At 36.3% G+C, this 26,956-nt stretch overlaps 1 protein-coding gene across 1 annotated transcript in view; it reads left to right on the plus strand.

The window, feature by feature from the left end:
• The window catches only part of LOC138708548 (nose resistant to fluoxetine protein 6-like), a 48,429-nt gene that overhangs the window by 14,633 nt on the left and 6,840 nt on the right, over positions 1-26,956 (plus strand). Inside the window, exons 4-10 of the mRNA XM_069838664.1 lie at positions 2,884-2,948; positions 3,838-4,031; positions 9,071-9,148; positions 10,931-11,100; positions 17,134-17,299; positions 20,784-20,977; positions 24,272-24,404. Of these exons, the coding sequence (XP_069694765.1) occupies positions 2,884-2,948; positions 3,838-4,031; positions 9,071-9,148; positions 10,931-11,100; positions 17,134-17,299; positions 20,784-20,977; positions 24,272-24,404 (1,000 nt within the window). The remainder of the gene's footprint in view (positions 1-2,883; positions 2,949-3,837; positions 4,032-9,070; positions 9,149-10,930; positions 11,101-17,133; positions 17,300-20,783; positions 20,978-24,271; positions 24,405-26,956) is intronic.

Genomic DNA, 26,956 nt, shown 5'->3' on the forward strand with positions numbered 1-26,956 from the left:
ACTGTTGCATGATGCACTGATCCGTTGTATGAAATCAGTTACCTATCATGCGTAAACTTATTATTTTATAAACTTGTATGGGCAAGAATAATTTTCCCCGAATCCAAAATCCCGTGGAATACAAAGCCCCAAAAGCATCACGAATTGCTAAGCTACGGAGGTTCAATTAGTGAAATTTATAACAAGTGATTACCTAATATACTGCGGCAAACGTGCTAAAGAATGAACTTCCTATGGTTCCATCATGCGTACTCGTACTGTTACCAGAAAGTGAGAGTCTAACGAAGATGTTGAGGAGACAGAAAAGGCGAGACCAATCAGCCAATTGTCAATCATTATCCGATCTGAAAGAAGTTTCGGAATGTTACATAAGGACTGCTAAAAAGGAACATTTTCTTGTATGATAATTCAAGCGAAAATGTGGAGCTAGAATTTCGTGTGATTGTGTTTGCCACGTGTCAAAATTTAGAAAGGAAAAATCGGAAGATGGAAGGCGATTTTGTGGCTGTATACGTGTACGAATTTTTTCCAAGCAAAGTCAAGCTCTTTATGCAAATTGTTTTGTACCTAATTTTAAACGCTACCAGGGTATTAAGGATCACAGTCCTATATCCGAAAAGAGTTTTGTGCGACTTATAAATCTCTATCATTACCAATGTCACAGAAACATTTTGCAATAGTCATATATCCTGCTGATTTTTTTTTTTCACTTAGGCCAAAGCGTGCACAGACGTGTAAAGTCAGAGGACCTGCAGTAGACATATAATGATAAAGAGACCGTGAAGTAAAGGGCATTTATTCACTGCGAGGATGTTAGGTACGTTTTTGAGGAGTAGTTGCACCAGACAACGTGTTAACCATTTCAGATTATTTCGATCTCAATTATGTTACAGATCAGCCAAACCTTCACGTTTCCATATGACTTTCTGGAACCAGCACAATGCGAATTGGAAAATAATCAACACACTAGCAATATACATACTATACATGCAAACATACTAAAAATCTGCACTCGCTTTCTCTCTTATATCGAATTATGCACACTTCATCCCCCTCTTATTTATTTGCCAGTTTTCATAATCTCTCTCGCTATCATAATATTAATACTCGATCACAACGCGATACAAGCTATGAATTCCACTCCACACATCATATCTGGATTCCTCATCTGTTGCTACCTCTCATCACTGGAACTCTCTGCAGCAAGCTTACCTGAAAGCCAGATTTGTATAATACATTCGTTACTGGAGGTACGTTAACAGAAAGCCACAATTTAAAGTCACACATTATTTGTGTGCACTCACAGTTGAGTTCTCGCGTCTTGTCAGCTATTGTGAGTTGTGTGGATATAAAAGGAAAAATTGTGACGGTTTCATGTAGAGTTCCTGGGGTAGCTCAGTCGGTAGAGCATTTGCGCGTTAAGCGAAGGGTCCCGAGATCGATACCCGGCCCCGGAACAATTTTTCCTTGAAATTATTGAAACCTGCTTTACAGGGAGCTACTACCTGAAAGCCAGATTTGTATACTTCAATTTTGTGTGTAAAATTGTAGTGTACTTTACTTTGTAAATTTGTAGTGTTTTTTGTGTCGCAGTTTTACTCCTGCTTGAGTGTTAGAGAAGGCCGTATGGCGTTAACTCTGCCAGGTTAAATAAACCATTATTATTATTATTATTATTATTATTATTATTATTATTATTATTATTACTATTATTATTATTACTATTATTATTATTATTATTATTATTATTATTATTATTATTATTATTAAATAATAATTACAAAATAATATAAAGCTTAGAAGTTACACTCAATGAATATGCAAGTGGTAAGTGAACTAATATTACAAATTACAAGAATTACAAATCCAAACGTAAATTATAACTTATAACTATACAACACTGAGGAAAATTACATATACACACATACACACAAAGGGGAATTAAACAAGAATGAAGAAGAGAGATTGGCTTCGGGTAGACCTACTGTCACAAAGTATTAGGGGCTGCAAGACAACAAACACCTTTAAGAACAGCTTAAAAGATAACCTTATTAGCATTTCACTCCAATCATACTGATTTAAAATATTACTGACTACACTGTTGCTTTTTTTCTTTAGACATCATCCTGATTGTGCTGCATTTTCAAAATTGTCTCATAATAATCTCTTTCTATTATCTAATATAATTTGAAATATATTAACATTCTATGTATTTTAGTTTAATTCTGCTACCCAGTTTATTTCAGTGTTTAATTAATAGTTCATAGTATTTTGTTGTTTAATTCGTAAATAACTCTTGTATACATGTAACTCTCATCTAAATCAAATTGTTGAATTCTTTGTAAGTTCATGCATATGTATATACACTTTTTGCTGGTTGTGTGGAAGAGAAGGCCTTACGGCCTTAACTCTGCCAGCTAAAATAAATCATTATTATTATTATTATTATTATTATTATTATTATTATTATTATTATTATTATTATTATTATTATATACGTCCGGGAATCAGAATTTGTCATCATCATCATCATCATCATCATCATCATCCGTCACGAATTAGGCCTGTGTAGACCTGTTTCGGCCCCATCTAGCAGTCTTCTAAAGGGTCTTCCTAACCTCATTACAAGCCTGTCCAGAGGCTAAAAGTGGCAGCCCCACTACTGGACTACCTAACGATAAGGCTAGTAATCTATCTGAGAGAAAACTACATTACTTTCAAGCCTCAGAAAAGCAGAATTTTTGTAATTAAGCCAAATGCCTACAGAAGATAATGAGTGACTGAAAAAAAAGAAAATAATAAAGGGAGAGTTATGTACAAGTAGGTACAACTGGTTTTTAACCTGAGTGACTGATATATTATTGTTGGTCTCTTTTGTTTCAGTGCCGTGTTCTCCGCATTTGGCATTGTGGTGGTCCTAAGCACGGTCTACGACATAATGAATAAAGGTAAAGTACAATTCAACTTCATTAATTCATTTAGTGTTCTGCTCAAGGGCAGGTCTTTCACTGCAAACCCAGCTTTCTCCAATCCTTCCTATTTTCTGCCTTCCTCTTTGTTTCCTCATATGATCTATATATCTCAATGTCGTCTATCATGTGATATCTTCTTCTACCCCGAACTCTTTTCCCGTTCACCATTCCTTCCAGTGCATCCTTCAGTAGTCAGTTTCTTCTCAGCCAGTGACCCAACCAATTCCTTTTCCTCTTCCTGATCAGTTTCAGCATCATTCTTTCTTCACCCACTCTTTCCAACACAGCTTCATTTCTTACGTCTGACAACTCTCTTTCGAGAGGTCCCTGGGATCAAAAACCCGTGGCCGGCCTATGTGATTGATTAGAATAAACTTAAATATTATACAAGGATCAAATTGTTTCAGTCACTGACACATAAAACACAGTACCTTTCTTCTCTCTCTCTCTTCTTCATCCTTTCTCTCTTCCCTCTTTACATTTTCTTTATTCTCTTCGTCTTTCATCCTTTCACCTTTCCCTCTTTCTTCCCTAACTTTTTTCGTTGCTTTCTTTTTGCTTCCAACATTTTTTTTCTTTTCATTCTTTCACTTTTCTTCCCTATTGATATCACTCTGCAGGGCCGGCCTGGGTGGCGCAGTCGGTAGAGTGCTGGCCTTCTACGCCCGAGGTTGCGGGTTCGATCCCGGTCCAGATCGATGGCATTTAAGTGTGCTTATATGCGGCAGGCTCATGTCGGTAGGTTTACTGGCGTGTAAAAGAACACTTGTGGAACAAAATTTCGGCACACGGGTGATGCTGACATAACCTCGGCAGTTGCAAGCGACGTGAAATATAAAATAATTTAGATTTACACACTTTGCAGGAGCGCGCCGAGAGCTGTTGCTGTCGTTCTCCCTGCGTCTTCATGGCACCAAACTGCTGAGCGCCGATACATCCAGCGACTCGCTGCCCGTGCTACACGGCGTGCGGAGCTTGAGCATGTTCTGGATCGTACTGGGGCATCGGTATCTTATCAACACGGGCGGACCAGTTATCAACAAAGTATTCATTACCAGCGTGAGTATCCCTCACTTACCTAAATTTAAACTTGTTCTATGAACATCAATGAAAGTTTACACACCCACCATATTACGACAGATGTCAACGGGAGCGCAAGCGTGCCTCATCGCCCGTATGCGCTGTACAGAGCACGTACTGCACGCAAGTACAAGTCACTGATGAACTCAAGGGTTGTACATTACCAGTGTTACCAATTCAGCGGTTTTCCTGCTAAATCTAGCTTTATTGGATAACAGTCTCGCGGATAAAATTATATTATCCCGCTTAGCGGGAATACTAGCTGGTTTTAATCTTTGAAGTTTCTGAAATGAAATTCATATTAGCATTATTGGCGGCTTTCATAATTACATTTAATTCGTTCAGTGTGTATTTTGTGAAATAAGGTATGTGTTAATGTGGTGATAATTCCATATAGGCCTATATGTTACTGTTAAAATCCGAAATCCGCGAAAACCAGTTTCAACTAGGAAAAACTAGTTTAAGCAAATACAGATAGAAGGCGAGTTTTCGTACGCTATAGAATCAAGGACAGGTTAAGTTTGATTTGTTTAGGTTTTTGTTTGGTAAAAGCCTAAAAAACAAAACAAAACAAAACAAAAACCTAAACAAACCAAACCCAACCTGTCATTGATTCTAGATCTTACGAAAATTCGCTTTCTGTCTACATTTTAAAATTAGTTTTTACTAGTTGAAACTGGATCTTGTCGGATTTCAGGTTTTAACAGTAACATATATATATAGTGCAATAAGAATTGAAATATGTTGTAGCTGTGATAAAAGTGTTCAAAATTGCTTTATAGCGTCAAATTGGCAATGATAAAAGTGTGCAGTATTCGTTACATTGGCAGGTGGATGCTCTATCTTCACTATTATTATTATATTATATTATATTATTATTATTATTGTTGTTGTTGTTGTTGTTGTTGTTGTTGTAAAATTGAACAGTAATAAGAACACATTAAAATCTAAAGATATTTGTTAGAAAATCGCGGGTTTTCGAAAGTCATCTAGCTGGATTATATGAACTGTTGGTAACACTGTACATTACACATCGAGGAAAATGTCGTTCAGTAAGTTTTATGCTGACTGGACTCCTGACTTCTTAAGTGAAAGAGGCGAAAATGTTCTTTGTCAGATATATGGAAAACATTTAGTTACGGAGAGGAGCAATGTGAAACGCCTGAAATTATTAATTGATGTACATATTGATGTATTGAAATTTTGTTGTTTTATTGACATTAAATAGTAATAAATATATGTTTAGAAGTACTGTAGAGGTTCTTCCTCGCTGCATTGCATTTAAGTCTGCAGAATAAAGTACAAAAATTATGGATGCTAATAGCATAGACTCGTTATGAATTCTGTCTAAAAAAATTGTGAAGATATGTCGTCCATAGATTTTCAGTTCTTACATTGTGATGTCCTTTGGTTAAGCCGAGGAAGATTTCTCTCCAGGTTCTTTGAATTGTGTGAAGAGAGTCAAGTTGGAAGTTTGCTTTGCCTGGAAATATATCCAGGGTACGAATATTTGCGGCGCAAATTATTTCTATATTTGCCAGTAAGCACGTATGTGAGAAATTTTCCTCACTTATGAACTTCACAAAACCAAGGCCAATACCAAGATTATCAGAAGACAATAAGCATGCTATGCTACGTCATTCTGCAGGAAACATAATTTCGCCGGACATAAGAAGGTTGGTGTCGGGTAAAGCAAGAAGAAACACTTCTGTATTAGACGAGAAGTCAGAAATTTAAATTTGTTTCTAGAAATGTGCTGTCCATATAATAAGTACATTATTAAGTGTGTAACAGTTACATAGCATTTAATTAGGTAGGTCTCATTATCTAAAACCTCTAAGATAAAAAATATACTACGTTTATTATATGTTGCAATCCTATTATTTCATTTTTTTGTATGCACAATGTCCTGTAATTTCTTTCACTTTTGTATTACTAAGTTTAAAACAGGAAAACAGTGTTTTATACTTGTTGGATTATTAGATAATTATATACAAATTAATTATATTCTAACTATTATCTGAAACTATATAAGTTAAGGAGAAGCTATGTTTATTATTTATTGTAGCCTACTATTTTATAATTCTTTTCATTTATTAGAGAGGTACAGTCTACAAAACATGTTCTGATTTGTTGTTGTCTTGTATGAATGTAACACGTTATTTATTATTTAAAAACAGTTTAATTCATCTTGCAGTGACAGGCCAATAGAGTTCACTTTGCTCACCCCCAGGGACGTCGCTAGGGGGGTGCGAAAGGATGCGCAATCACCCCATAAAAAATCGGAGTACCCCTTTCCGCACCCCAAAGGTTATTTAAAGCCCTGATTTGGGCAATTTATTTAAAAAAATACTAGTCATAAGTTATTTTGAAGAACAAAAACGAACATATTCCTGTAAGTGTGTAAAACAAATTTCATTAAACGCGAGAAAAAAAAACTAGCCATTATTCAAACTGTACATAACATTTGACATTTTACACGATTCACTGTTAAACTCAAATCAATATTAATCTTGTTTTTATTCCATCACTATAGTCGCGACACTGTTATTCCTTGCGTGACTCCTCCTCTTTGCTTACGTCTTAGGAAGTGAAGGTTCCATAAAGTCTAGGTAGGTAGTACCGTTCGCCATTTTTGTTCTTTCGTTGCCGAGCTATCATACGAGGAATCTATTTGCCACACCGTTAAACATTTTGATGTCGTAGCTCAGCAAATAATTGAGCGGCAAATAACGTCTTCGTGTGCTTTCTGAACGCCAACGAAAGGGCCAAAATGGCGGGCGATTATATTAAGTATTTATCGAGCCTTAAGAAATGAATAACGTCATCAGCGAATCACAAGACGCACACGTTTAAATGTAGCCGACCTGCAACGCGATTGGCTGCCGGAAATTAGAGCGACGGGACTATAAATAGCGTTACGTCTGCTTGAACGCAGTTAGCATTAATATGTATCAGTGCAATACTGTCGACTCGACAATGAACATTCCCGGATGTCAGACTCATTATTGGTAAACCTATACGTTATATTAATTATTATTTTTCAATATATTTAACATTTTTATTAAATGAAATTAACATGACTATAGTCTACGTAGAACAACAAGACTGTATATGAAGTTTCATGAAGATTAAATGAATTTGAATTTTCATATGACGTCATATTAGCTGTGTTACGAACTGAGAGCGTATCATGACAATAATGTACCTATGAGGAAATCTTCCATCAATGCGATAGTGTAGTATACAGTTGACTTCTAACATAGTGAGTGTGTTCTTACGAGTTACTAGTTTAAATAATATTTTGTTCATAATTATAATATATAAGTGATTTGGTTGTAAAAAGACCAATTTTACAGTCTGTTATAATATCTACCGGGCAAAAAACGTAATATTTCGTACTTCTTTTCAAAAATTACGCAGAAACAAAGAAAAGTAAGTGAAGGTGAAGATGTTACAAAAGAATTTGAAAGTGTAGTGAAAGCGATAGAGTACTGAGTGAAAAGGGCTTCCCTCTCGATATAGCTGAATCAGTTTCCGACTGTTCTCAACATTTCGTGTTAAATGAATACCCGAAAAGAACATTTGGGAAGCAGGGGAAAAGTTTCCAATCTGAATGGTTTAAAACTTTCCCCTGACTGGAGAATAGTGTTTCCCAAGATGTTACATTTTGTGTCGCGTGCCGTTTTTTCGACTGAGAATGGTCGTTGTTAGTCTCTAACAACGAAGGGCGGAAAAAAACTGAAACAAAGCACTATCCGCCGACACAGACATAAAAAACATGAAAATGTTGAATCACATAAGAAAAGTTGTGCTGCATGGAAAGAATACCGACGCATGAAAATAAGAGATCCACAAACATCAGTTGGGACCTTGATAAGCTAAGCATACGCAATTAAGGTGCGAGAAAATCGTATGTATGTTGGACAAATAATAGAAATCCTCAGGTTTACTGCTATACAAGGCATCGCTCAGAGAGGCAACAATGAAACCCAAGATAATGAAAACCGCGGAAATTTCTTAGAGTTACTACAGCTAATATCTAAAAACAATCCCATTGTACAAAACAAACTAAAAGAAAGGCCGAAAAATGCTAAGTATACTCATCCATCAATTCAGAATGAAATCTTAAATGTCATTGCTTGTGTTACTCTTGAAGTTCTGAGCAAACAAATAAACAGCGCTATTTATTTTGCTATTTATGGTAGACGAAACTAAAGATGTAAGTAAAACTGAACAGTTATCTGTCGTCGTTTGTTTTTACTGAATGACAAAGTTCATGAACACTTTTTAGGGTTTAGACCAGCTAGGCTAACTTATTGGACGCCACTTCACTTTGTATAATAATATTAATAAACAGATGTATATTATGTGCGCAAGTGCATGAGAGAACATTTTGGATTTTTATGTACCACATTTTTACAGCTCGCACTCCATTTTTTATAGCTCGCACCCCATACGCACCTCCCTTGCTCTGTCCTGGCGACGTCACTGCTCACCCCTTCTTATTCTCTGCTGCTTCCTGCAGAATAGATTCATTGCAAGCAGTGAGCACTTGATCGCACGCAGAACCGTCCACGTGCTCATGACCTTGATATCGCTGCCATATGACTTCATTGGCTCAGGTGTTTAAAAACATTCGTTTTGTTTCTATAAAATCAGAGCATACCAGCAGCAATGTCGTCGCAGCAATTTCATGATCTCAACAATATATGACTTCATTGTCGCAGGTGTGTAAGTCTACTATTAAAGTGTAAAACGACCTAACTTATACGCTAGGTCTATGGGCCAACTTTATCTAATTTTTTTAAAATTACGATTTATTTTACGACGCTCGCAACTGCCGTGGTTATATCAGCGTCGCCCGTGCACAGTGGGCCAGAATTCAACTCTAGCAGGAAAATATTGAATTTTTTAATGTTTTAAATGTCGTTTTCTCGCTATGTAGTCTCGAAGTACTAACACTGATCTTCACAAATCTGTACCCCATCAATTTACACCGAGTGAAATGCCAACAGGGCTGGCTGCTGAAAGTCGCCAAGTGTAAGAACTCGAGTGCTGAGCGCCAGACGGTTTCTGGCGGTAGTGATGTGAGGGTAATCTGTGTGTTGTTGATGTGGAGAAAAGCGTCTTTCTATGATGGAAGTGGTAACAGTAGGTTCGTACTTCCTATGATTTTATTGTCGCAGGTGTCTTAAGTCTACTATTAAAGTGTAAAACTATCTAAATTGTACGCTAGGTCTATGGGCCATCTTTATCTATGTTTTTTAGTTATGGTTTATTTAACGACGCTCGCAACTGCCGAGGTTATATCAGCGTCGCCGGTGTGCCGGAATTTTGTCCCGCAGGAGTTCTTTTACATTCCAGTAAATCTATTGATATGAGCCTGTCGCATTTAAGCACACTTAAATGCCATCGACCTGAGTCGGGATCGAACCCGCAACCTCGAGCACAGAAGGCCAGCGCTATAACGACTACGCTACCCAGGTTGACTCCACCTCTATCTATCACTACTGCCACTTCAAGTAGTAGTACCACTAAGTAACTCCAAAATTAACTCATATATTCTCAATATCTTAGTACTGAAATTATTAAGCATGTTGCTAACTTAGGATCCGTATAGGCCAGTTTCTGTCTGATTCGTTTCCAATTCACTGTGTGCTAAGCAAGGAGATGCACTATCACCTTTACTTTGTAATTCTGCTCTAGAATATGCCATTAGGAAAGTCCAGGATAACAGAGAGAGTTTGGAATTGAACGGGTTAGATCAGCTGCTTATCTGTGCGGATGACGTAAATGTGTTAGGAGAAAATCCACAAACGATTAGGGAAAATACGGGAATTTTACTTGAAGCAAGTAAAGATATAGGTTTGGAAGTAAATTTCGAAAAGACAAATTATATGATTATGTCTCGTGACGAGAATATTGTAAGAAATAGAAATATAAAAATTGTAAATTTATCCTTTGAAGAGGTGGAAAAATTCAAATTCCTGGGAGCAACAGTAACACATATTAATGATACTCGGGAGGAAATTAATCACAGAATAAATATGGGAAATGCCTGTTATTATTCGGTTCAGAAGCTTTTATCATCCGGTCTGTTGTCAAAAAATCGGAAAGTTAGAATTTATAAAACAGTTATATTACCAGTTGTTCTTTATGGACTTGGACTCTCACTTTGAGAGAGGAACATAGGTTAAGGGTGTTTGAGAATAAGGTGCTTAGGAAAATATTTGGGGCTAAGAGGGATGAAGTTACAGGAGAATGGAGAAAGTTACACAACACAATCCTGCACGCATTGTATTCTTCCCCTGACATAATTAGAAACATTAAATCCAGACGTTGGAGATGGGCAGGGCATGTAGCACGTATGGGCGAATCCAGAAATGCATATAGAGTGTTAGTTGGGAGGCCGGAGGGAAAAAGACCTTCGGGGAGGCCGAGACGCAGATGGGAAGATAATATTAAAATGGATTTGAGGGAGGTGGGATATGATGCTAGAGACTGAATTAATCTTGCTCAGGATAGGGACCAATGGCGGGCTTATGTGAGGGCGGCAATGAAGCTCCGGGTTCCTTAAAAGCCAGTAAGTAAGTGAGTAAGTAAGGTGCTAACTTTGGAGACCGATATTCAAAGTCCATGGGATTGTTAAAAAAAAAAATGTTATGTTTTATTTAACGACGCTCGCAACTCCAGAGGTTAGGCCTATATCAGCGTCGCCAGATGTGCCGGAATTTTGTCCCGCAGGAGTTCTTTTACATGCCAGTAAGTTTCCTCACATGAGCCTGTCGCATTTAAGCACACCTTGGGCATAGAAGGCCAGCGTTATGCCAAAGCAATTTTGAAGTAGGCTTCTTATAGAATAACTCATCATGTGTTTGCAGTATTCGAGGAGCTGGGAGAGAATGCCCTTAGTGAACTTCCGCATAGCCGTGGACACGTTCCTGCTGCTTAGTGGCCTGCTTGTCGCATACGTCTTTCTGAAGCAGATGCGCAGACCCGACGCGCGTTTCAACATCCCGCTGCATTACCTGCACCGCTACATTAGGTATGTCGCACACATTTTCTCTAATATTAGGCGGCTTTCATACCAAAGTTGCATGCTACTCTTTTTAAACACGTGTAAAGAAGTAAAAGCATTCACACTGTAGTAGCGTGACACCAGTGAAACTTGCAGAATGCTACATTAGAGATGGCCGATATTCCACAAACCGATATTTTGTCACAGATAAACCTGTGACTGATGACGCGAAATATCTGTGAAAAAATATCGCTATCGAAATCTGCTCGTATTCGTACTCTGTAACCGTTGCAACGTCTGCGACATATTTTCTCCTCTACGTCGTGAGTTTGCGCATGCGCATGATACAATAACAGCAATCGGGCGGTGGCATTTGATTATTTTTTTCGTGATATTTTGTTCAATATTATTTTTTTCAAAGTGATGATGTGTTGCAAAGTTATCAGCGGCATTATAATAATATAATCATGAATCTGACATTTTGTTTTCATATTTAGTCTGTATATATGTTTTATAAATATTTTATGTATTCCCCCGAGATCTTCACATTTTCATATTACTGTGAATTTATATTATAAGTATTTTCCACTCAATTTTTACTAGTAACAATATTTTTTTTTAGTTATAATATTAATTACAAACAGAATAGTTACAGGAGCTTACATTATTTTAATAACTTTACCTGTACTTCTCTCATTTATGTATGACCTAGTTTTAATGTATAGCTCCAACACGAACAGTGCAGGGTAGTATTAATTAAAATAATTAAACTTAAAATAAAATTATTTGTAATAAGTTCATTATTGGTATGTTGTTTATTCCAGCTGGAATAACTTTATCCTCAATTTCCATATTGGGTTTAACATTATGTAGTTTAGTGATTAATATCTATTAATATCTTTTAAAGGCTTTAAGTTAATTTTAAACTAATATCCTTCAAAACTATAAATAAAGATTAAATTTCTTTAAGCCTTAGTGACCAGTTTACTCCTACATAATTGCATTCTATTATCATACAAAATACGAATATAAGACCTTCAATAAATTTATTCATTCTTGATAGTAGAAGAGAAACAATTCTCCTTAACAGATTCACAATCTATCACCTATTTAATCTCTTAGGAAATCGCAGAGTGCTTCCTAACATTAGTACTCGTGTGGGGTGTTATTTCACCCCAATTAATAGGCCTAATCAATGTTCTAAACTTGATATTTATCTAGATATTGTTAAAATCATCAACTTGCAAGTAATTTTCAACTTTTAAATATAATAATATGGGGTAGTTAGCAAAAATTGTCAATTTTATAAATTCCAAAAAGATCTGACATCTAGCAGACACTGCTCCATCAAATCGTTCTCATTGCCCTTGCACACTTTTAAAATAGGCCTACACTTACACATAAATGGGATAATTAATTACGTTTGAAAATAAGGGGTCAAACGTAAATCATGTTAATTCATTCCGTGTCACTGAACGTTATGCTCTTCCGAACTTTCGAAGCATTTCTCACAAGCCGACAACAGTAGGCTACCTATAGAATTAAAACCGAACGAGACAAAACTGGCTAATATGATGGGCAACTTATTTGGCTAAACTAACCTTGAGGTAGTTTCCTTCGTATTCACCTTATACACGTTGCATATACGAATCTGAGAGAGGTCAGGTTTGGTTGGTTTAAGCTTTTATTATGCCTAGGCATATACGATCAAAGATTAAACTAGCGTTCAGGTAATTCCCTTCCTACTCCGCATATACGCATCTGTGACAGGTTAGGTTTGGTTAGTTTAGGCTTTGTTATGCCTTGGATATACGATCAACTGCATCTCCACAAACAATCAAATTCAACGATATTCACATCCGAAATCGCCGAAACTACTTCGCGCTAGTTTCAACATCTTATTATAATTAATGATATACTGATTATACGATTAAAATAATAATAATGCCATTGGTTACCAATACTTTATCTTGTGTAAAATCCTGTCTGAACAACTGTTTTGTTTTGTAATTATTTTCCATTGTTTTTCCGAATACTTATGTTTCGTTAATTTTTATTCTGACTCAATATTATAATGTTAATGCACGACTTAAAATAATTTATCCATTATATTACACACAATAAAAAGGATCAATTTTTAAAATGATTAGGATGATCACATAACCTCAATTTCTTAAAAAAATTATCAACTGATTCCATATCTACAATCAACTACGATATAACCTCTTGGTATATGAGGTTAACTTTTTGCATGTTACTGTTCAGTTAGATTAGCATTTATTTGTTAATGGTACATGTACATAATTTATTTGTTGGATTTCCCCATATAAACCACTGAAGTGAGGCGTGTATAGAGAAATCGTATTCACATTGCACTGCTCTTTAATATTTCCTGTTAATTTTTATCGGTGTGACGAAATATCTGTGTAATTCATGCATATTGTGCTTACTTGGCGATATAAAATATCGGTATGACAAAATCACCGATAAAAGTCACAGATATTTAGGCCTAATTATCACAGTCACAGTTGTCACAGATACTTGAAAATATCGTTTAAGCTCAACTCCAGCTACATGCGAATTACCACATAGATCTTGACTAAATTAGTGCCACGCTACGCGCATGCCTTTTGGTGTCGTTTGACCCAAGTTAAACTCTTAGTCTAGTCTAGCTCTGGGCACAACGGGGAAGTGAAACGGAACGCTCAAACACCGCTTACACTGCTGTGCATCAGTGATGGATTTCAGGCGACCAGAGAGAGCGACAGTTCGTGAAAGTTATGGTACAATCCGTCACTGAGCAGTGTTTAACTGTCAATCTACTCGTCTAATCCGGAGAAGGTGGAGGGGGGAGTAAAGAGTAAATCTTTAGTGACTCAATAGAGTTAATAGCGCCCCGGCCTAATTTAGTCTCTGCACAGATCTCACAGCATCTTCATTTGTTACCACGTAATTATATAGCAGTTGCATATAACCATGTCTTTACAATAACTACCGGATAACGAACATTTCAATATATAGTTCGTGCAAAACGTGGAGAAAATAGTACCCGTATGTTTATGACAACAATTTGAAGGAATATAGCAATTGAAATGAACAAGATAAAGCCTGAACAAACTCGCCGAACAATTTTCCTCTACAGATAGACTATATTAAATTTGTTTATTTTATTTTTTCATCTCCTCTGAATATTTAGAATTTCTTAATAGTTACATTAGAGTGTTTCATTTTAAAATTGCATTTATTCCTTTAATTTCTTGCAGAGTTTTCACAACTATTGGTAGTAGCACACGGTTTTTCCGGCCTAATGATGTATGTCATAGGGAGTAAAACCACTTATGTTACAGTACAATATGTGAAGAAAACATCTAGGGAAATTCTTACAATAGTAATAATAATAATAATTATAACAATAACGATAATAATGATAAAGATAATAATGAAATTATAATAATGATATAATAATAATAATAATAATAATAATAATAATAATAATAACAATAATTTATTTATTTTTATGCTCGACCATGCCGAAATGTAGTAATTATGCACCTGCTAGCAGTCCTATAATGCATGTCATAAAGTACACCTACTCATTAAAGTACAGGTCTTCAGCCACTCACAAGTCAGCTTTGTACCGTTATATAGATTATTCTCGGATATGCAATCGACAAACAATTAGCGAAATGTCACGGAGGCTGGAAATCCAATACTGTCGCAGAAGCTTATGTTCTGTTACTATAATAATTAGCGTTAATTGTAAATAATATTCAAATAAATTCAATTTGTCATCTCGTTTTTCAATTCTAAATCAATTTCCAGGTTATATCAGACTAATGTTTATTCTTATTATGTGCCAAGGTCAATGACATTCGGCCTCCGAAAAAAATCAATACTTTCGCATCTGCGCATATCTCACAATTCAGGCCAGTTCGCACATAACCATAAAAAGACCTAATTTTCAATACTTTCAAGTTAGAAATATGGTCGAGCATAAAAAGTCGTATGAAACTTGCCTATAATGGTAATTAAGAACCTCGTATGAAAATTATGAAACTCGCTTAAGCTCGTTTCATAAACAATCGTATTTGCGTCTTAATTACTACCATTATAGGCTCGTTGCATAATGTACTATTATATATTTACTAATATTTTATTGTGCTGTTCAATAGCCAGAGGCCAATAACAGTTCAGCACAAAATGACAATAAATACAATAGGCCTATCACAAAATTAACAATGATAAAATTAAATAAAAGTGCATAAAATGATTATTAAAAATAAAGACAATTGCAATTAATGATAATAATGACAATGAAAGTACGGAATAAAATGAATACTGTAAAATAATTATATAATCAAAAATAACTCAATAAAAATAATAGTAACATACATGACACAAGAATATAATAAATTAATTAATACAAATAATATTATTATAAGATTATGAGAATAATTTAATAAAAACAATTCTAAACAAGACCTAAATTACCGGTAATATTAATAACAAAGTAACAACTTAATAAATTAAATCCTACACATTAAATGGATCAACATTAAATCCATGCAAATTGGCATATTTTATACATCTGCAGACCGGAGATAGAAAGAGATTGTGAGTTTCTAGTGAAGAAAAGTTTTTGAAATCTTAATCCTTTGGCCGGAATACGAAGACTGATATTGCTTAAGAAGGATTCACGATCAATATCTTAATGACCTTACAAAAAATAAATAATCAAGATCTTGACGTCTGGCAAATAGACTATAACAATTTAAATATTTGTAGTTCATCTCATAATTATAATCACAGCAATTAGGTAAACATGTAAAAGAACACAATGAAATAAATTTTCTTTGAATAAATTTTCCAATTTAGCTGAGAATTGAACTCCAGACAATAGATGCATATTCAGGTTTGTATCTAACCAATGTATAATATAAAATTAATAGACACACAGGAGTAGAAAAAGTGTAAGTTACAGACCTAATTAAACCACGTATTCTTATTCAATGGTTATAAATATATTGAACATGATCGTGAAAATACAATTTAGAATCAATTTTGACACCAACATCTCTAATACAATCTTTTCTATTAATTTTAACGTTATTAAGAGAATAATTAAATTTTAAGGAAGCAGTTTTACGTGAGAAGAAAATGACAAAAGTTTCGTATTCATTAATTTCCATTCCATTTGCAATGGACCATAGCACAATTAAATTAATATCATTTTGAAGAATTTGACAATCAGCCGAACTATAAATTTTACAAAAGATGTTAAGACTATCCGCATATAAAAGGCAGCAAGAACTCATTATTTTCCTTATGTCATTTATAAATAATAAAAATAGGAGAGGTCCCAATGTAGAACTTTGAGGAACTCCATATATACTATTATATGAAAACGTGAGAGAATTTCCTAGTCATACACGAGATTGTCTATCAGTTAAATAATTTTCAAACCAATTCACTTAGTTAGTGGACAAATCAAAATTATTGAATTCATTTAATAATTTTTTTTTGAAGAACAACACCAAAAATTCTTTGCCAAAGTCAAAATAAAATGGTCAATTTGTCCTTGAGTTTGAGCCGCTGGCATAATAAGATTAAGATAGGATATTAAATTTATAGTTGTAGACTTACATTTAGTAAATCAATGTTGGGCAAAATTAATTTTATTTTTAACATAAAATGCAATATGTTTGTGGATATTTTTTTTAAATTGTAGAAAAATTGTTTAAAATAGAAATACGTCTATAATTACTGACACATTTTATTACCGTGTTTTAAAAACAGGAATAATGGATACTTCTTTCCGAAGTGAAGGATATATTCCAGTTTTTAAAGTCAGATTGAATATGTATGTTATATACTTTTGTAAGTTGCAGATTATTTTTAGGGCTTTTTCGTAATTATAGGTTTATACGTATTTTTATTTTTAAGTTATTCCTGTAACTTATTTGTAATGTTTACCTGCTTTAAATTTATCTGTATACGTTTTATTACCTTGAAAATTTTAGTTCCTTATAATGAAGGTCTTCATCAAGACTTTCTTTACAGACTGACACCAGTTATTGCAGTGCTGCTGCTGATTCAGCTGAGTCTCATGGACCATCTTGGTTCGGGTCCATTGTGGAGTGGAAACGAATTTATAACTGATACATGCAGGGAAAATTGGTGGGCCATGCTTCTTTACATCCAGAACTATTACTATGGCGAACAAATGGTGAGCAAAAATTAAATTTGGACAGTACACTTGCCACTTTAAGTACGCTCGACTGCCTTCCTTTTAGTATAAACAATGTACACATTAATTTCTTCAGTAATTTACATAGGACTTTTAAGTTCTGCTCACACCAACGCGGAACATGAATCCACTCACACCATAACGCGATACAATCTCACCTGATGGCGGGACTGGAGCGTTAAGAGGGCAAGGTCCGTGTTCACAATGGACTTATGAGGCATACAGCGGAAGAGAGACTGACTCCAGATGACATTGTGTGTGTTTATTGCTCAAAATATGCATTTATTATTGTTTTAAAGAGTTCAGTTAAATAATTATTCATTACAGTAATGTTGACTGCAATTGCCCTACCATAGAGGACAATTCCGCTCAGTGTAGTTCTTTCTTTTTAAATTTTTTATCTTGGTGTTTACACAGCTAAAGTTTCAGTTATATAGGCCCAGTTTCTTCAACCTTAGTTAAATTATAACAGTGTGTTATTCCATTTTAACTGTAAACTTAACAGTTGAAGCATTTCTTCAACAATTCTTAGTACTAAGAGGCTGTTAAAACCCAAGTTATTTTAACTGCTCAATTTCATGCAGTTAAGTCATTTAACTCTCTGTTAGCATTGAAGAATTCAATATGGCTGGTGCGTTAGATGCTGAACTCCTATATTTTGATTATTCAGAAAATGATATCCATGAATACATAAACGGAGCAGATGATTTCAGTGATTTGACAGAACAGCCTATTTTCAGCCAAGCATCACTTTTCGCTTTCAACATAGATCCTTTTGTTTGTTTATTCTTAATAATTGGTTTACACTGCAAAATTATTTCCAGCAGAAAGCTTCTATCGAACGAAGAGAAATTATTCCCACGATTTCTTTTTGTTCCACTGTTTTCCATTTCACAACGGCATACCAACCCGGCAATACGCCACTCCATGCTATTGTGATACAGACGATGGAAAGAAGTATAAATCAAACCTGAGAGAATAGAAAGACTTCTACCGTCTCTCAATCAAACAAAGGAAACTAGCGAGAATAGCAATTGTTAAGAGTTCAGAAAACAGAATTGAGCCTATACTTGGTTATAGGTTATGGTTAAATTCTAGAATCTCTGGTCCTAACAGTAAGTTAACAACAGAATGTTAAAATGTGAAATGTAAAGTAGAAGAAACGCAATATTTTAACAGCAATTTATACTTTTAACTTACAGTTAATTAACGTTAAGTTAGGTACATGTTAACAAAGGTTGAAGAAACTGGGCCATAGTCTTTAAGAATATGCATGTCCAGTATTAAACTTTTCACTTATAGTCTATTAAATCACTATATATAAAATCTTGTTTCTTTCAAATATTCTTTCTTAGGTAAACGCCATTGCTCTTCCTTCCCCTATACCCCGTGCACATTATACTCATTCCAATGTTGTTGGACTAAGAAAACGGTCTTTAATTTTCAGAATCAACTCACAAGCAAATATTCTCTTGGGGGCAGATAAATAAGTTTTTTTTCTTTCACCATGTTAATTAATGTAAAAACACAGGTTTGTACAAATTTTGGCCACTACAGCACAATTACGAAGGCTGAAAAAATAAGTTTCCAAGGGGTCGTTTACAGAAAGAAAACAAAATTTCAAGAAAATATTTATTGGAACAGGTACAGCAATTGATGAGCTATTTTTCAACATATTCCCCACCGAAATTGAGACATTTGCCATCCCATGAGGTCAACATTTGTGTCCCTGTGTCGTAGAAATCTGCCGCCTGGGATCGGAACCAGTGTGTGACAGAGGTCTGCAACTCTCTGTCGATTCCATGATATGATGTATCAATTCCAGAGGGGAATATGTTGAAAAATAGCTCAATAGTTGTTTTATGTGTTCCAATATTTTTTCCAAAGAAATTGTGTTTTGTTTCTGTAAACGGCTCCAGGGAAACTTCTTTTATTATGGTCCTCATAATTGCGCTCGTGTGGCCAAAATTTGTACAAGCACTTGTTTTGACATTTTTAACATGGTGGAAGAAAAAACAACTTTTTTTTTATCCGTTCCCATGAGAATGTTTGCTTGTTAGTGGCGCTGCGAACGCGAGTATGAAGTCCACCCTAATACAATATATATTTTTTATATAACAATTTTTTAGCCTTCCAGTGAACATGGACTGAACATAGATTAAGATATACGTTTTGCGACGCTTCTCATACGAAGAAAGAATAGACGTAGAAATAGAAGCTTCTGGGTCCACGCACTAGTTTTGGAAATAATAAATCGAGGACTTATTCACACTTTTATAATGATTTACATGAGGACACTGATATGATTTTTCTTCGTATTTTCGCATGTCTAGGACTTGGTTGCAAGAGATAGCTGGAATAACCAGTGAAATTCGAAAAAGAAAACTATGGCATATTTGGCTTCATATTGTCGTGGCGGTGTAAGACACTGGTAGCCCAAGAATTGTCCTTTATCAGCACTACCGTCGCGTCACGTATGTGCCACTGACGCGCCTCTAAAATATGGTGTGGCTGCAACCCCGTGTGAAACCTACAATTATTATTGTATTCCTGGTATTGCTACGGGAGCGCCACTTACAGTGGTCGCCACCAGCGGCGAAGCCTCAGACCGTCGGCAGCGTCAGTGGCCGTGGCTGTGTGTGAAGGCCCTCTTTTATATCCATTATTCACGAGCGACAAAGCTTCTGCAGGGTTTCTGAAAATGATCTCGTCTGAGGAGGCTAGTCTGAAACACACTGTAGTACAGTATGGGTCTACCAACAGTACAATCTCGTGTACTTGGTCTAAGAAGCTCGGGATGTTAAGAAGAATTGTTATGTTAAATTACTTTCTTTAGAAAGAAATTTGAGAAAACGATATTTTTTAATGTACTTCTTAATTTGAATTTGAATCAAAATTTTGTTACAAGATGTTCACTAATCTTTAATATTAAAGAATTGTTGTTAATACTTAGTTCATACTTTTGAAACACTTTTATGTAATTAGTCTGTTTCGTTTTTTGAGAAAAAAAAAATAGAATAAAGCGAGTTTTGAAAAAAAATTGTCCAAACCCACATTTTTATGAAAACTATGGCAGTTACAAAATTGATATTCCTGCTTAATAATAAGCACAACGATAGAGTTCCATGACATCACTGAAATCAAAATTATATACCGAATAAGAAATTATGGCAGTAGACAATAACTCCACGCGCACTAATACACAACACACCTACCTTCAATTAACACATCACAGATTATTTATTCACTCTGTGGGAAGACCCAGAGTAGGATACGTTGACCAGTAATTGCCGTATAATTAGTTTCGAAATGGGCCACTTCCAAACTAATCCATGCTGTTCACGATGATAACAAACATCTGACTTGCAGTTACGATGACAATGATGACGATTTACGAAGTTGGTGGAGATGTGAACGTAATGTAATGTAATGCAATGTAATATCTGACGTGACGTGTGTACAGTGTTTTATGCACAGCTGGTATCTGTCGGTGGACATGCAACTGTTCTGGCTGTCGCCGATATTCCTGTACCCCTTGCTCAGATGGCCTCGCAAGTACAGTCTGTCGGTACTGGCGGTCGCCACGATCGCCGGACTTCTCTGCACTTTTGTCGTTAACTACGTGCTGGAGCTACCCAACGGCATGACACCCGAATTGTAAGTGGAATAAAATTTGACTGATTCTCCCATTGAACCTATTCTTATTTCGTACTATACTTATACTAATAAAAAGAGTTTCCATTCTGTGACAAGTTTAGGCACAGACCACAAAAGAATAATAGTATTGTATTCAGAGCAAAGTTCGTATGTGCACGGTTTTAATGATAGACGGAGACAACACTATACTTCGCCATAATTCTGACATCAGTATCATGATATAAATTAATTTTAGAATATATTATACTTTCCGAACATAATGCGTTCACTCAACGTAAATCGATAAGTTATTCAGAGACATGGAGCTTAACATAACAGAAACAGAAGAGGGAAAGTGAAAAAAATACAAGCGAAAATTAAAATAAAGGGAAATAGAAACATAAATAGAAAGTAAGAAAGAAACGAAATGAAGCGGAGAAGCATAGAACGAGGAATACAAAAGATAAACAAGAAAAATAAAAACAGAAAAGAAAAGAAAACGAATAGAAAAGGTAAGTGCAGAAAGAAATAGCAATTAAAGAAAAGCAAGAAATACAAAATAAGAGGAAAAGAAGAAATAAAGGAAGGTTAGAAAAAAGTAGATAATAAGGAAATAGTAAGAAAAAACAAAGGCATAGAATAGAAATGGAAGAAATTAAATAGAAAATAAAACTAAATAAAAAAATATATAAATATGATCAAATAAGTGAAGGTGAAATGGAAAAAAAAACAACAGAGGGAAATTGCATTAATGAGAGGTATAGGCCTACAAATAAAAACAAGAGGAAACAAAGGAAAGTAAGAAACAGAAAGCACAGAATTACTACCACAAAACAGAAAGAAGGGAAATGGAAAAATACGAAAAAAGAAAGAGAAATGAAAGGGCAAATGAAAACGAAAAAACGAAGGGTAAAGCTAAAGTGAAAAAAAGACAGCAAGAAAAAGAAACAGATGAAAAAAATACGATGAGATGAAAGAAACGAGAGAAGAGGGAGTAAATGAAGGAAGAGAGGAAAAAAGACAAGAAGAGGAAAAGAGATAAGAGCGAAGAAAGGAAGGAGAGGAGGGGAAAAAGAATAGCTAGGAGAGGGAAAAGGAGAAGAAGGAGAAGAAGGAAGGAGAGTAACGAGGAGAGGAAAGAAGAGCGAGAGAGAAAAAGATAGAAGAGGAAAAAAAGAGGAAAAAGGTAGGAAAAAGAGAGAGAAGAAGGGAAAGAGACAGATGAGTTGAAAGATACGCAGAATAGGTGACAGACACAGAGAATAGGGAAAGAGACTGAAAAAAGCTGAGAGAGAGAGAGAGCAAGAAGATCCTAAAAAGACAGAGAAAAGGAGAATCAGACGGAGGAGAGAGGAAAGAGACAGAAGAGGGATAAGAGCGAGAAGAGGGGAAAGAGAGAAAGAATAGTTGAAGGAGACAGAGAAGAGAAAGAAAGACTGTGAAGATAAAGAAAGAGACTATGAAGAGTGAAAAATTACCGAGATGAGGAGTAACAGAGAGAAAAGAAGGGAAGGAGGCAGAGAAGAGTGGAAATAGGCAGAGAAGAGTGGAAAGAGACAGAGAAGAGTGAAAAGAGGCAGAGAAGAGTGGAAAGCAGCAGAAGGAGGAGGCAGAAACAGGGATAAATATTTTGGCAGGTTTGCAAAGGAAAGTGAGTCAAGAAATGATTGCAAGAACTTATACAAAAGACAAGAGAGAGAAACTTGTTTTTAAAGGAGATTCTTCTACATAGCCGTTCCCCTGAACTACAGTGCGATCAGTTATGGTTTCCCCCGCGGCGCGGGGTTTATCCTATGTGCGAGCCACCACTCGTTTGCCGCGCACTGGAGGGAGTATCAAACCTGCTTGCTTATTTGTTGACCTTCCTGAACGTCACAGTCGTGGCACAGCTGTTCCCGCGACTGTGTTGTGTTGTTCGTTTCTTAATTCGACAGTATACATGAAGTGTATATGCCTCGTGAGTTTACAGCGGCACAGCGTGTCTTTATTTACGATTCATATATCGATGGCCCAGAACCAGACTGTTCCAGGTCCATTTTACTATTTTCTTTAAGGCGAGCTATTTTAAACTCCTGACATTCAAAGCTTCATGAAACAATTCGGAATAGCTTCATAGTAACCTTATGGAGAGGGATATTAACAACTTCGTTCGATTCATATATGCAGAGGAGAACTGGAACACAATAAAACACAAATTTCTTTCTTATAAAAAGTTGCACTTAGAACAGTCTCAGTCCAAACCTGTGGAGTAACGGTTAGCGCGTCTGGCCGCGAAACCAGGTGGCCCGGGTTCTATTCCCGGTCAGGGCAAGTTACCTGGTTGAGGTTTTTTCCGGGGTTTTCTCTCAACCCAATATGAGCAAATGCTGGGTAACTTTCTGTGCTGGACCCCGGACTCATTTCACCGGCATTACCACCTTCACCTCATTCAGACGCAAAATAATCTAAGATGTTGATAAAGCGCCGTAAAATAATCTACTAAAAAAGAAGAAAAGAACAGTCTGGTTCTCAGTCATCGTCATGTTAACTCAGTCTTCTCGTGAAGTTCGAAGACGGTTTCAAGAAAGAGTCCCGGGTGTAGGCGCTCCAGATCGTAAAACGGTCCATAATCTTTATCATAAATATCGAGAAACTGGAAACGTCCAGGCTAAGAAACCAAAAAAAGCAGCATGGGGTTCTCACCGAACAAAGATTATATGACATTCGTAATTGTTTATAAAATTCTCCTAGAAAATCTTTTTGTCATCTTCCACAACAAGTGGGACTTTTATATGGGTCAGTGCGAAACGCTACTAAATTATTGCCCTTCAAGCCGTATAAAATAACTGTGGCACATGCTCTTCAGCCAGGTGACCCCGTACGTAGGAGCACATTTTGTGAATGAATTTAGGAAAATGTGATGAATAATTTCCTAAAAACATGCGAAAAATGTGTGGGGAATGAAGACGGACAGTTTCAACACCTCATTTGATAATTTGGCAAGTAATGAGCCTCTTAAATTTGTTTGTGTATTGTTGTATGGTTGGTTTGTTTCATTGTTTTACTATCCCGCTAATCACCGAGACCCGGGTAACTGGTTAACCGTCTAACGAACGGCGCGCTCGCCCATAGGCAAAGCACTCCGGCGGAAACCAAAATTGATCGCACTTCAGGCCTATATGATAGCCGAGCTACACTGGATGGTTACCTTTTGGTAATCGAGCTACCAATCTCATTTTCCTATATCTCACTGCTAACATGTTAAAATCAATAATGGCGGTTTAAGATGCCATTGCTGAAGTTATGAACATTTACATTTACATCTCTCTTTTTCAGAACACCAAACTGGGCAGCTTGGTACAGATATATCTATGTGAAAACCCACACACGATGCGCGCCTTGGTTCATAGGGTTGGGACTCGGATACTTACTTCACCACACCAGGAACCGGAATCTGCGGCTAACCAAGGTGAGGTTTGTATGCGTCTTTTTATAAGATCAAAATAAAATTTTGTCTGGAACAAAAAGATCAAGTGTATGTCTTTCTGAAAATTTGAAATCCACTGTGCTTCATAGACGAACTCGCTTCAAAAGTATTTCACTCGATTATTTTTAAATAACCTTGTGTTTCATAGTATTGTTCTTTACATGAAAGCTAGATAAATCTCATAAAATCAAGTATTTATTTAATGTATAACCCCCATTTCTCCTCAACACTTTGTTAATTGACACCTTGAAAAAAAAAAAAACCATAATGAAACGCGGAAGTGTGTTCTGTTCTGTGTTTTGAGCCGTTTAATATAGGCAGTACGAAAAAAATTATTTTATCGTAAAAGTTTTCTCGATGACGTTAGTCTTTCCATTTACCAAAATAGGTGATAACGCGATGGCTCCAGATTACGCGGATATGGTAAAGTTGACCACATCAATTTTATGATCGCTTCCAGAGTTTTAAGACTGACATACGAATTGACATCCAGCATCAGAACATCTTTCATTCACCTATGACCCAGCATGGCACAACATAGAGTAGGGGTGGGGTATGACAGCATTTTGCCGTCACAGCTTCGAACTGTGACACCTTCGGAAAAATCTCTGTTATACAGTATATATTAGCGATTTTTTCTCAGTGTCATTTTTGTATTCGGTTGATTCTTGACGACTTCGAATGCTATAACGCCCTGGTATTCACAGAGTCATTCATTAAAGTGATGGTAATACTTGCCACATTCCAAGGGTAATTCATCAGTCGTAATGTACAAGTTTCTTGTTGCTGTAAGTCCCAACTTGTCTGGGTTCTTCAAGACTTCAATCCATGGCAATTTTACAAAATTAAGGTACTGTTGAAGACTCTAATCTTGGAACCTGACAGGACTCAAGAGGACAGTCCTCTTGACAGAAATGCGACGCGACCCTACAGTTAGCGATAGTGATCCTAATTAGTAATGCTAGCCTGCTACCAGCTGTCTAAAAATTATGTTCTGTTCCTACCTCATAGCGGAAGCTGTTGAGCAAGTCCCATGTCAGCGTCACATTCAGGTGCAATGCCACTGTTCTCACTACCCTTACTGCCATCACTGTCATCAGTATTACTAATATTATCACTATCACTACCACTGTCGTAAGCCCCCTTAAATTTATAATAATTAGGCTTGTAATGTTGGGGACCGATAGGGTGCGTTACGGTGGTTTCAAGTCGAGTATCCGTTCATCAGTCAGTACTCTAGCATGCATAAACAGTATACCTGCTGAATACTCCGTTCGCCAGTCATTACCGTACAGTGAACAGTGTACCTGCTGAATAATAATGCAGAAGGTTGAAGGTTCTCAGGCGCATATTTTTGCAGCGGAATTTGGTGAGAGTTTTGAAGTAAATGACGGGAACATTACACGAGCCGTTCAGAGCAGAAGTGGTGTAAGTAAAAATTGGGTAATGAGGTATAAAGTAAGAATTCTGTAAGATACAGCGCAAAGTAGCAATTAATATGTCCTTCGTGCTATCCACTGACTACTAATAGTTTAAAAAGCCACCGGCGTAGCTTGGTCGGTTAAGGCGCTTTCATGCGATCTGGAGTTGCGCTCGGGCGCGGGTTCATTCCCTCTTGGGCTGATTACCTGGTTGGGTTTTTCCGAGGTTTTCCCCAACCGTAAGGCAAATGTCAGGTAATCTATGACGAATCCTCGGCCTCATCTCGAAAAATATGATCTCGCTATCACCAAACCCATCGACGCTAAATAATCTCTTAGTCGATATATCGTCGTTAAATAACCAAGTAAAAAACTAATAGTTTAAATAAATTGAATATTAATTTCTACTTTGCGCTGTATTTTACATAATGTTTACTTTAACTCTCAGTACCCATTCTTGACTTACACCACTTCTGCTCTCAACGGCTCACATGTAAATTACGTAATACAATCATACGAGGTGACAAGCGATGTTATATACAGAGCCATTGTAGCACACAAGAAAATATTTTTTTTATTATTATTGGGTTATTTTACGACGCTGTATCAACATCTAGGTTATTTAGCGTCTGAATGATATGAAGTTGATAATGCCGGTGAAATGAGTCCGGGGTCCAGCACCGAAAGTTACCCAGAATTTGCTCGTATTGGGTTGAGGGAAAACCCCGGAAAAAACCTCAACCAGGTAACTTACCCCGACCGGGATTCGAACCCGGGCCACCTGGTTTCGCAGCCAGACGCGCTGACCACTACTCCACAGGTGTGGACCACAAGAAAATAAAGGAGGGACCTCAAACCCAGAATAAATATATGATGAATCTTCTGCACATAACGGAAGGTACGTAAATATATGTCTTTGTAATACTTACTTACTTACTTACTTACTTACTTACTGGCTTTTAAGGAACCCGGAGGTTCATTGCCGCCCTCACAGAAGCCCGCCATAGGTCCCTATCCTGAGCAAGATTAATCCATTCTCTATCATCATATCCCACCTTCCTCAAATCCATTTTAATATTATCTTCCCATCTACGTCTCGGTCTTCAAATCACA

The sequence above is a fragment of the Periplaneta americana genome, chromosome 11 (assembly GCF_040183065.1).
Source record: "Periplaneta americana isolate PAMFEO1 chromosome 11, P.americana_PAMFEO1_priV1, whole genome shotgun sequence".
Classification (NCBI taxonomy): Eukaryota; Metazoa; Arthropoda; class Insecta; order Blattodea; family Blattidae; genus Periplaneta; species Periplaneta americana.